Source organism: Oncorhynchus tshawytscha, linkage group LG28, assembly GCF_018296145.1.
Source record: "Oncorhynchus tshawytscha isolate Ot180627B linkage group LG28, Otsh_v2.0, whole genome shotgun sequence".
In the NCBI taxonomy this organism is placed as follows: Eukaryota; Metazoa; Chordata; class Actinopteri; order Salmoniformes; family Salmonidae; genus Oncorhynchus; species Oncorhynchus tshawytscha.
The window spans coordinates 7,367,386-7,380,480 of NC_056456.1; the positions used below are offsets into that span (position 1 = coordinate 7,367,386).

General features: G+C 42.7%; 1 protein-coding gene across 1 annotated transcript in view; it reads right to left on the reverse strand.

Annotated features, from left to right (window-relative positions):
• Positions 1-7,324, reverse strand: part of LOC112226585 (insulin receptor) — a 67,624-nt gene extending 60,300 nt beyond the window's left edge. Inside the window, exon 1 of the mRNA XM_024391007.2 lies at positions 7,060-7,324. Within this exon, the coding sequence (XP_024246775.2) occupies positions 7,060-7,179 (120 nt within the window). The 5' untranslated portion in view covers positions 7,180-7,324. The remainder of the gene's footprint in view (positions 1-7,059) is intronic.
• Positions 7,325-13,095: the final 5,771 nt, after the last annotated feature.

Sequence of the window (13,095 nt, forward strand, 5' to 3'; positions counted from 1 at the left end):
CACCAAGGAGAGAGAGTCATGACACTGGCTTGTTAACAGCTGGTGGTGTATGCAATGCACCAGTCAGTCAGCTTGTAGGCTACCTGGTGGTGTATCCAATGCACCAGTCAGTCAGCTTGTAGGTTACCTGGTGGTGTATCCAATGCACCAGTCAGTCAGCTTGTAGGATACCTGGTGGTGTATCCAATGCACCAGTCAGTCAGCTTGTAGGCTACCTGGTGGTGTATCTAACACAAGAAAGGAAACTCACACACCATAACATGCTACCAGGTGCATGCACTTGCACATAGGTAATATTGAGGCTTCCAACAATTTAATGGATCCTTTTAACCAACTTTTGGGTCTCCGTCAACCTTCATCAGGGAGTATCTAATGCAGCATCCAGTCATTCAGCTTGTTACCTGGCTTTGTATCAATCCTGTTGTTCCTAGCAGTGCTGCCTGACATGTTTTTCTTTGAGCAGCCGAACTTGTTTGCCACAAACAATTACAACAGATTAAACCCGTCAATCAAAATTACATGGAACGCTTCTTATTCTGTAGACAGTTTTCAAAAGGTTTAGAAAGGTTCTTTGAAGAGTTAGTTTGAGTTCTACAAGAGTTCAAGAAAATGGAGAGTGATTCACATCATGGCATGGAGCGCCAAGTCTAGGAACAAAGGGCTCCTCAACAGCTTCTACCTACAAGACATAAGACTGCTGAACAATTCATAAAATCGCCACAATTTTCATCGACCCCACCCCTCCCTTTTGTACATTGCTGCTACTCGCTGTTTGTTTGTTACCTATGCATAGTCACTTCGCCCCCACCTACATGTACAGATTACCTCAACTAGCCTGTACCCCGACACACTGACTCAGTACCGGTGCCCCCTGTATATAGCCTCATAATGTTATTCTTATTGTGTTACTTTTTATTATTAATTACTTTTTATTGGTAAATATTTTCTTCTTCTTGAACTGCACTGTTGGTTAAGGGCTTGTAAGTAAGCATTTTACGGTAAAGTCCACACTTGTTGTATTCGGCACATGTGACAAATAAAGTTTGATTTGACTTGGACAGGGCTGGCTTGGCTTTCAAACACATATCCTGTTTTAGGAGGATGAGTCGGCAACACTACGGCAAGCAGGTTAATGAACACACACACATTCCCTCTTGCCTGGCAGAGCTGTTGAAATTGGCTCACCTCTCAGAATCAACTCAAAGAAAGAAGAGACCAAGGAGCTACTATAGGTAAGAACCCAATAATTAGGCTAACAATCCCTTGATTCCCTCCAAATCAGTTTTTTCAAAAGGAAGATACATTGCTTTTCAAGGAACAAGACACAAGGTCACATGGCGGCAGTGTTTTGGTTGTAAAAGAGTCTGTCAGCACGGCAACATCAATGCGGAGAGAGAGAGATGGCCCTCGCTCGGCCCCATGGGGCCATCCATAACCTTGGACAGGAACTGGCCTCACAAAGACAGGAAACAATCGTGCATAGAACACTCCATGAACTTGGACTGCTATTGTTCCAGGAGGAGATGGACTTGGTGCCAGACAGACTTGACTGGGATGTGTGGAGACCACCGCCGGCCACAGGGGAGAGAGGTGTCACACACAACAAACACACACATGTGGACATAGACATATAGACAAAAACATACACATGCACACAGAGATACATAAGTGCACTCACACACAGCCTACCACTGGGGGGGTACACATCCACCCTTACACCACCATGCTACTCTGCTATTATCTAGAAGCTAGAAAAAACAGTCAAACACATGCTTGGTGATTTAGACTGTGTGTGTGTGTTAGCAGTTGGGAAATTCTTTGTGTCCCAGACCATCCCACAGGCCTCTGATTGGTGGAGGCAAGTGTATGCGACGTACATTAGGGTAAATTTGGATCTTCCGTAGGCCTATATTTATGACCACCATTCACCTCACCTGACTCTTTCTGGACGCACCAGCACATGAAGACTGTAACATAACACCCAGCCAACATTGCAACAGTTCTTAGGGTCCGTGCGAGCGAGAGAGAGAAGTCATTCTGTAAAGCACCCTGCTGTTCGAGTTAATCAAATATGGACCACATTTATAACACTGGAACTCCAACCGTAACACTTGAACACCAACCGTAGCACTGGCACACCTACTGTAACACCAACCGTAACACTGGAACACCAATCGTAACACTGGAACACCAACCGTAACACTGGAACACCAACCGTAACACTGGAACACCAACCGTAACACTGGAACTCCAATCGTAACACTGGAACTCCAACCGTAACACTGGAACTCCAACCGTAACACTGGAACTCCAACCGTAACACTGGAACTCCAACCGTAACACTGGAACTCCAACCGTAACACTGGAACTCCAACCGTAACACTGGAACTCCAACCGTAACACTGGCACACCTACCATAACACTGGCACACCAATCATAACACTGGAACACAAGCTGCTACTGCTACTCTCTCCATATATGTTCTTCTCCCTCTCTTTCTTGGTCCCCTTCTCTCCCTCTCACCCACTATCTTTTCCTCCCTCCCTCACAGCTGTGTGTGTGTGGTGTGTGTGGTGTGTGTGTGTGTGTGTGTGTGTAATCTTCTCTGAGGGGAAGATAATGAAGATAATTTTATAATGCGTGTCAAATACCAGTCTCCTGGGAACCTCTGGCTCATTCAGCTCACACTCATTTAGCTGGAGTCTCATTGTTGGGCTGTATCCCTTTTCCCAATTTAGTGCACTACTTTTGGCTCTGGTCAAAATAGGATGCCATTTGACTAAAGTACATTAAAGGCCAGCTGCTGTACAGAAGCTGTGGTGCTCAATCCCCTATGAAAGACAGACTGTCACGCAACACCACAGCACAGCACAGCATGGCTCAGTAGTCACTACCGCAATGAGATTATTACACCAGAACAAAGACATTCTGAAAGAAACCCCATGGAACAGTCACCACATAGTTAACACTAGAAGCGCTAAGGCGGTCATTTGGAACATTTGGACTGCTCATGACTAATTGTTTTATTATTACTCTGCAATTTTTAATGTCATGCCCCATCAGTCCTGGACTTTTCCTAAATATACTGAACAAAAATATAAACGCAACATGTATAGTGTTGGTCCCACTTTTCATGAGTTGAAATAAAAGATCCTCGAAATGTTCCATATAAACAAAAATCTTATTTCGCTCAAATGATGTGCACAAATTTGTTGACATCCCTGAACATTTCTCCTTCTCCTTTAATCCATCCATCTGACATGTGTGGCATATCAAGAAGCTAATTAAACAGCATGATCATTACACAGGTGCACCTTGTGCTGAAGACAATAAAAGGCCACTAAAATGTGCAGTTTTGTTAACCAACACCACAGATGTCTCAAGTTTTGAGGGATCGTCCAAATAGCATGCTGACGGCAGGAATGTCCAGATCTGTTCCCAGATAATTTAATTTTCATTTCTTTACCGTAAGACAATGAGAGATTTTGGCAGTATGCACAACCGGCCACACAACCGCAAACCATGTGTAAACACGCCAGCCGAGGACCTCCACATCCGGTTTCTTCACCTGCGGGATCATCTGAGACCAGCCTACCAAACAACTGATGAAACTGGGTTTGCACAACCAAAGAATTTCTGCACTAACTGTCAGAAACTGTCTCAGGGAAGCTCATCTGCTTGCTAGTCGTCCTCACCAGAGTCTTGACCTGACTGCAGTTCGACGTTGTAACCAACTTCAGGGGGCAAATTGCTCACCTTCAATGGCCACTGATATGCTGGAGAAGTGTGCTCTTCACAGATGAATCCTGGTTCCAACTGTACCGGGCAGATGGCAGATGGCAAACAGTGAGGCAAAAAAGTATTTAGTCAGCCACCAATTGTGCAAGTTCTGCAATTCTGCAAATTGTGCAATTGTGCAACTTCAACTATGACAGACAAAATGAGAGAAAAAAAATCCTGAAAATCACATTGTAGGATTTTTAATGAATTTACTTGCAAATTATAGTCAAAAAAAAGCAGCCAACAAGTGCTCAGCATGTGGGAACTCCTTCAAGACTGTTGGAAAAGCATTCCAGGTGAAGCTGGTTGAGAGAATGCCAAGAGTGTGCAAAGCTGTCATCAAGGCAAAGGGTGGCTACTTTGAAGAATCTCAAATCTAAAATATATTTTGATTTGTTTAACACTATTCTACAATGTAGAAAATAGTAAAAATAATGAAAAACCCTTGAATGAGTAGGTGTGTCCAAACTTCTGTCTAGTACTGAATATGTGTGTGTGTTTGTTCTACAGTGTGTTACGTAATGCTGCAGTCCAGGCAGGCAGAGCAGAGAGAGGTGGTTCAGTAATACCCATATGTTACATTCTTCTCCAAGCTCAGACTGAAAGCTGATTGAACAGTGTGAATGTGGAATGGGTGGGCTTGTTGTGAAACCAGGAGGTTTCACAACAAGCCCACTTCAGAAGGAGAACGGGCCTCAGCAGCAGGCAGGGTGTGCCCCTAATGGCATTCTATTCCCTATATAGTGCACTACTTTTGACCAGAGCCCCATAGGGGGCCCAATGAAATGTAGAGGGAATAGAGTGAGGGACTAGAGGGAATAGGGCTAGAGAAGTAGTGACATCACCTGTGTGTGTGTGTGTGTGTGTGTGTGTGTGTGTGTGTGTGTGTGTGTGTGTAGAGAGGCGCCCGCGTCTCTCTACATGTCATGTGTGACGGGGCTGAGACAACACTCAGGTCTAGCAGAACAATCACACAGACAGTGCGTATGTTCGGCTGCATTGCATCAAACCCAGGGCTCAGGAGCATGGTAAAAGTTGACATAGAACCTGAACTCAGCCTACTTTACTCAGCCATAGTTAGTAACGGTTCACCAAACACACGGTTCGGTACGTATAGCAGTTTTGGGGTCATGGTTCGGGTTCAGTACAGCAGTAAAATGAAATGCTATTCACAATGTTCAGCATTCACAGTGTTCCTAGCATTGTCTGTTGTGACAGGATTTTTAGGTTGGGCCTCTCAAGTTTCCAGTCTGATGCTGCATTTGTAACCATGTGAGGTGGGAATTTACCAGTTGTGAAGTCGTAAATACCAGTTGGATGCATTCATGTGATTTGTACTCGTTGAGAAACGCTGGCCAACAAGCTGCGTCAATCATAAATTAAGTACAGCTATCATGATTGTAATAAGTTATAGTAAAAAAACAAAACAGAAATAGATTTATTTTTATAAAAATTGTTTTGTTCTTGCATTTAACTGCTGAAAATGCTGTTTAAGAGGCCATTTCCTTAGTAGGTGACATCAAAGGTCACCATGTGGGTGAAGCGGGTGCTCCAGAGGAGTTTCTCATTCGTAATTACCAGTTGGAGAGCTGCTCCAGTAGATGTTTCCCAGCCATATGTGGTAAATTCCCACTTCTATATTATTTAAACGCACCATGACCGTGACTCCTTCAGTGCCAGATGTGCACGTGTGACTTTCATAAAGGGGGCGTGTCTGTAGCACAGTACATCTCCCACTCTGGGGTAATGTGATGGGCTGTCACTGTTAAATAAGCTCAACACAGAGTGCATTGGCCAATTCATTGAAAACTTCGGCTTTGGCCTGCTTATATAGAGTGGGTACTACCTGTTTGCTGAAACGGTTGCAAGAGGGAAGTTCGTAATGTGGCTCAAGCACTTTCACGAGGTGCTGAAACCCTCTATTCTCAATCACCGAAAACGGGCGCATATCCTCGGCTATAAACCAAAGACTGTAAAAATATAAACAGCCTACCTATCGCTCCTTTAATTTCTTTGGCCATGTAAGAATCAGCTGCCAAGTGCTGCTTGAATGCAGAGGGGGGAGGGTGTTGTGTTGTTGTTTCTTTGCGTTTCTGTCTTGTTCCGGTATACTGGGGTGATTGTCGGCTTAAATGTGTCAACATATTTGAGGTGTTGGCAGCTGCAAAGGCTATTGAGCGACATACTGTTAACATTTTATCCACTACTCTCTGTCCATCGCAGTTGTAATCTACTTCGAAGCCAAAATGTCTCCAAACTGTAGATTTAAACGATGGAGGATCCTCCAATTCTGGTTAATCGACCCCACCCCTCATCATCGCACAGAACTAGTTCCTGGCTGCGCCTCACAAAAGGACAGTTTGAAATGTGCCAATTAAGATTTGAATTTGAAGTACAACGGGCGCATAGGCTCTAGTTGTTTTAACGGAATAGCCTCAAAATGTTTTTTCAGCTCATATTTACTCAAGAGGCATAGGCCTACAACACAGCGTAGGCATTGCCAATAGGCTTAGTGGTTTTTTATGTATTCATTCGGGTTCACAGTGTGGACCGAACCGAGGCCCCTATACCGAACTGTACCGTTACACCCCTAATAGTTAGCATATGACTTCTTGGCTCTGCAGCTGGACTTTCTACACTAAAGGACACAAGTGAGTGAGTAAGTGTCTTGGCAAGACTACAACACTCCGTCTGACGCACACACACACACTCCACTCTCGCTTTCTAACAACTCTTCTCCTTCATCTGACTCCCCTGGAGACCAGGTCTTTGAATGTTAAGTGACATCACTGCAACCTGAGAGCTCCTTCTCTCTCACACACACTTTCCCCACTCTCAATTTCTCTTTCACACTTCCACCACTCTTGATTGCTCCCCCTCTTTTTCCTCTGCCCTCCCTCTCCCCTTCCAGATTCACCTCAATCAGATAAGATCCCTGATCTACTTTCACTTATAAATAGTAAAACACTAAAACATAAATAATCAGACACATTAAAACAAGTACAAGACCTGTGCACGGCAGTGGGTCTTCTCCCAAATTGAGGTTATGGCAGGAAAAAACAGAGTGAGTATCCAAAACATGGAATAACCGCAGACAAGGAAACATCGATCCTAGTGTGCAATTTTACATGCATTTAAATACAAACACTCCTTCCATTGTACAAAGAAATGACTAAGAACCAAAGACAGTCAGGTCTCCCTTGTAAAAGAGGTCTTCTGACATCATTGGGACGTCCTGATTAAATAAAGGATTAACTAAATAAGAATCCAGTGACTTACTTCTCTGGCAATGCTTGTGCGTCCAGCAGCGTTCGTTGAAGAGGCCGTTGATGGTGGTCTGCTGACAGGTGGTCTTCCCCTTGGCCGCCCCAGGACACACGTCCCCGCACTCCCGGTCATTCTTATTGGCTACGATGTAGTTGTCCTCCACCGTGTCCAGGATCTTGGACCAGTCCAGGGTGGAGAGGTAGCAGAGGTCTGGGTTCTTCTCGATTCTCACCGCTCCTCTAGTGATATTCATCAGGCTATGGAGGCCGATATCCCTGAGCTGCAGCATTTCAAAGAAGACCAGAGCATAGTTGAAGAACAGGTTGTTACCTCGGATCACAGTGAGATTAGGGAAGAGGTCTTTGAGGCTCTCCATGCCGTAGACCCTGAACAGGAGGAGGAAGTCTGTGACCACGGTCAGTTTGGGGTAACTTAGGCCCCTGAAGTCCTCGGGCTTGGTCTTGAACATGAGGATGATTTTCAGGTGGCCCTCGATCACTGTGCAGTTCTCCAGGGAGCGCAGGTTGGTCACGTTGTTCCGGATGTCCTTACTGGAGCAGATTCCAGGGGATACTTCAGGGGAGCAGGAGAGGGGAATGGAAGAGAGGAGAGAAAAGTGGAAGGGAGGAGACAAACTGATTAGTGATGGGATTCTGGCAACAATGGTATTGCACATCAAAAATATTCTGTCAAGACATTTATTGGTCTGCATATTTTTTGGTGTGTTGTCCATCTAAATTCTATGGACTTCATTAAAAAGATTCAACAACCAACCACTTATGAGGAATAATCTGAGTGAGCGCATTATATCCTATTCATGCAATGTTATTTTTTACCTCCTGCGAAGATTTTTTATTTATTTCAAGCACATTAATTTAATGATCAGTTCGGCTTTGTATTGTATCATATCCCCAAGAGTTGAGCTTTTTATATTTCAAGAAATAAACCGCAGTAGGCTATTGTTTATTTTGCTTGCTACAGCCTGCTAAGTTCATTAAGAACATCTTCACGGGCCCTACCTCACTTATACATATCTTTATTTCAATTCAATACAACTTTTGTACTTATCCCCTCAGGGGCAGTTATTGAGTTGTATCGAATGTGAATAAAATTAGTGTAGACAGTGAACCCAAGCAATAGCCACATAAGTCTGATTAAGATGCTATATGTAGCCTAATTAATAAGAATACTGATGATATCTTAGTCAGCTCATTATTTCTGCAAATGGGAAATTATTCTTAACTGACCAACATTGATTAAGGGTTAAATACAATTTGTTAGATTTTATCTAACAGCTATTTCATGAAATGGTTGTACAGTATGCTATGCATAGTTCAGAGTAAGTGAATTGTGTAATATTTAATATAACCTTCATTGCAAAACCAGTTTTAGGGCAAAGAGACCAAGGCCTAGAATAAAAATATACTAAAATAGTCTGGATTGGGAAGAAACAATTTCACATCAAAATACGTGGTTATGTATCTACAGTATCTTGGTTTGACGAAACCCATGCCTCTCTGCAGACAGTTGGTTCAGCAACCACATATCTGGGTGTTACCCACATTATAATATAGAGTGCCATCATTGGCTGTTATTACCCACATTCCAGTATTGAGCACTGTCATTGGCTGTAAGCACTATTCTACTAGGGGCCGCTGTCATTGGTTTCTTCCCACATATGCTCTGTTATCACAACTGACAACTCTACTCTTATTTGGCATGGGGCTGGAGGCTGTAATTTAAGTACTACACTCAACAAAAATATAAAACGCAACATGTAAAAAGTGTTGGTCCCATGGTTCATGTGCTCAAATAAAATATCCCAGAAATGTTCCATATGCACAAAAAGCTTTTTTCTCTCAAATGTTGTGCATAAATTTGATTGCATCCCTCTTCGTGAGCATCACTCCTTTGCCAAGATAATCCATCCACCTGATAGGTGTGGCATATCAATAAGCTGATTAAACAGCATGTTCATTACACAGGTGCAACTTGTGCTAGGGACAATCAAAGGCCACTCTAAAATGTGCAGTTGTGTCACACAACACAATGCCACAGATATCTCAAGTTCAGGAAGCATGCAGTTGGCATCCTGACTGCAGGAATGTCCATCAGCGCTGTTTCCAGAGAAGTCAATGTTAATTTCTCTACCATAAGCCGCCTACAACGCTGTTTTAGAGAATTTGGCAGTACGTACAACCGGCCTGACAACTGTAGACCACGTGTAACCGCGCCAGCCCAAGACCTCCGGGTTCTTCACTTGCGGGATCATTGGAGACCAGCCACCTGGACAGCAGATGAAACGATGTTTGCACAACCAAAGAATTTCTGCACAAACTGTCAGAAACCATCTCAAGGAAGCCAATTTCACTTTCAATGACTACTGGCACGCTGGAGAACTGTGCTCTCCACGGATGAATCCCAGTTTCAACTGTACCGGGCAAAAGGCAGATAGCGTGTATGGTGAGATGTGGGCGAGTTGTTTGTTGATTTCAACGTTGTGAACAGAGTGCCCCATGGTGGAGGTGGGGTTATGGTATGGGCAGGCATGAGCTACGGACAATGAACACAATTGCATTTTAATCAATGCCAATTTGAACGCAGAGATACCGTGATGAGATCCTGAGGACCATTGTCGTGCCATTCATCCACCGCCATCACCTCATGTTTTAGCATGATAATGCACGGTCCCATGTCGCAAGGATCTGTACACAATTCCTGGAAGCTGAAAATGTCCCAGTTCTTCTCTAGCCTGCATACTCACCAGATATTTCACCCATTGAGCATGTTTGGGATGCTCTGGATCGATGTGTACGACAGCGTGTTCCAGTTCCCGCCAATCTCCAACAACTTCGCAGTGTAATTGAAGAGTGGTGGTACAACATTCCACAGCCCACAATTAAAAGCCTAATCAACTCTATGCAAAGGAGATGTGTTGCGCTGCGTGAGGCAAATGGTGGTCACACCAGACACTGACAGGTTGTGATCCACGCCCCTACCTTTTTTTATTTTAGGGTATCTGTGACCAACAGACGCATAACTTTAGTCCCAGTCATGTTAAGGCCTGATTTATGTATTTCAATTGATGAACTAACTCAGTAAAATCTTTGAAATTGAATTGATATTTTTTCTTCCGTGTAAATTTTGCTCTCTAGGTTACAAAGAGCTGGTAGTCCCATCAGCCAAACTAACAGGTTTGAAACAGGGAAGATACTCAGGGGGTATGCTAATTGTGCATAGAGTAGACCTAATCCACTATTAAAGTAGCCAAAACTAACATTAAGAACACCTTCCTAATATTGAGTTGCAGCCCCCCAATTGAAACAATCCACGTCTCAATTGTCTAAAGGCTTCAAAATCCTTCTTTAACCGATCTCTACCCCTTCATCTACACTGAGTGAAGTGGATTTAACCAGTGACATCAATAAGGATCATATCCTTTCACCTGGTCAGTCTATGTCATGGAAAGAGCTCTTGATATTTTGTACACTCAGTGTATGTTTTCCATGCCAATAAAGCCCATTGAATAGGCATTTTTATTTAAATGTAACCTTTATTTAACTAGGCAAGTCAGTTAAGAACAGATTCTTATTTACAATGACAGCCTCATTGAATTGCGAGAGAAAGAAAGAGACAGTCTGTGTGGGAAAACATTGAAACATACGGTACATACTCTGAAACCTGTCATTGCAACACTTATTTCCAAACAAGACGTTTCCGGATCGTGTTGATCTGTCATGATCACTGTTACTGCTCTGACTACACCCGAGTAGTAACACTGTAATTACTATAGTAGGGAACAACTTTACTATGCCATTGTTACAGAGTAGCCTAATTTAGTAAATGCATTAAAGGAGTTTTGTTATTACACAACTGGAATAAGGAACAATCCTTCCATTAAGCAATGACTAAAGACTAATAACATGTTATTAGAATGTTATTACTACAGTAATTGCATTGTTACTACACAGATATATGTAGAGGTATAAGAACAAGACTTACTAACAACTATAATGGGCCTTGGTGTTGGACATCACGGGTTAATTAAGATATCCATCACAAACACCCCAAATCATCACCCATCATGAGAGCCCCTCTCAGAGAGAGTATGAGATAGAGACAGGGAGATAGATAGAGATAGATAGAGAGACAGGGAGTGATAGAGAGACAGGGAGAGAGAGAAAGAGCGAGGCAGAAGGACTGAAGCGGTAAGATGACCCAAACAGATAGAGATACATACACAGGGAGGGACAGTAAATGACCCAAAGGAGCAGCCAGGGAACCAGAGAACAAACAGCTCCCAGCAGTGTGCTGTGGAGTGTGGACACACTGTTGCGTCCCAAATGGCAGCCTATTCTCTTTACAGTGCACTACCTTTGACCAGGGCCCATGCACCCTATATAGTTGAATGCGTTTGACCAGGCTGGTCGTGTCCCAAGTGGAACCCTATTCCCAACATAGTACACTACATAGGGAATAGGATGCCATTTGGGATGGACATCTCATTCAGCCAGAGCCTGGCATTCCTAACTGAGGATCTAATACAGTCCACTGTGGTGATAGTGACTAGTGTTGATAACTGGAACAGTACAACCTGGGCCCCGGTCAAAAATAGTGCACTATATACAGTGCCTTCAGAAAGTTTTCACACCCCTTGACTTTTTCCACATTTTGTTGTGTTACAAAGTGGGTTTAAAATAGATTTGAGCAGCAGACTATGATTGATAATGTCAAAAGCCACACTGAAATATAATAAAACAGCCCCCAATCTTTTTATCATCAATTTCTCTCAATTTGTGTAAGTGCTGTGCTTGTTGAATGTCCGTCCCTATAACCATGCTGAAAGTCTGTTGTCAATTTGTTTACTGTAAAATAACCTGTATCTGGTCAAACACAATTTTTTTCCAAAAGTTTACTAAGGGTTGGTAACAAGTTGATTGGTCGGCTATTTGAGCTAGTAAAAGGGGTTTTACTATTCTTAGGTAGCTAAATGCCTTTCACTTCCCTCTAAGCCTGAGGACAGACACTTTCTTGTATGCTTAAATTGAAAATATGGGAGATAGGATTGGAAATATCGTCCGCTATTATCCTCAGTAATTTTTCATACAAATTGTCAGACTGCGGTGGCTTGTCATTGTTGATGGACAACAATAATTTTTTCACTTCTGCCACACTCACTTTACGGATTTCAAAATTACAATGTTTGTCTTTCATAATTTGGTCAGATATACTTGGATGTGTAGTGTCAGTTTGTTGCTGGCATGTCATGACTAAATTTGCTAATCTTACCAATGAAAAAAAGCATTAAAGTAGTTGGCAATATCAGTTGGTGAACGATGGCGCGGAGTTTGCCTTTTGTCCCAAAATGTCATTTAAGGTGGTCCAAAGCTTTTTACTAACATTCTTATTGTCATGCATCTTTGTTTCAGTGTAGTTTCTTCTTTTTATTCATTTTAGTCATATGATTTCTCAATTTGCAATAAGTTTGCCAATCGGTTGTGCAGACAGACTTATTTTCCATTCCTTTTGCCTCATCCCTCTCAACCATACAATTTTTTAAATTCCTCATCATTTAAATTCCTTACAGCCATTTTCTTAATGGGTGTGTGCTTATTAGGAACTGGAATAAGAAATTTCAATAATGTGTCAAGTGCATCGGTCCGTTTGCTCCTCATTACACACCACGGACGAACAACTATTCTTTACATCAACAACCTAGGAATCACTACAAAACATATTGTATGACCTATACACCATATTAGGCCCAGCCTTTGGAACTTTGTTTTTTCTAGATATGGCTACTATATTGTGATTACTACATCAGATGGATCTGGTGACTACTTTCAAGCAAATTTCTGCAGCATTAGTAAAGATGTGATCAATACATGTTGAAGATCTCATTCCTGTTTGTAACTACCCTGGTAGGTTGACTGATAACCAGGTTTCAGGCACTGGTTAGTTTGAAGCTTTTTCTTGAGTGGGCAGCTTGATGAAAGCCAGTCAATATTTAAAATCACCCAGAAAATATACCTCTGTTGCTATCACATA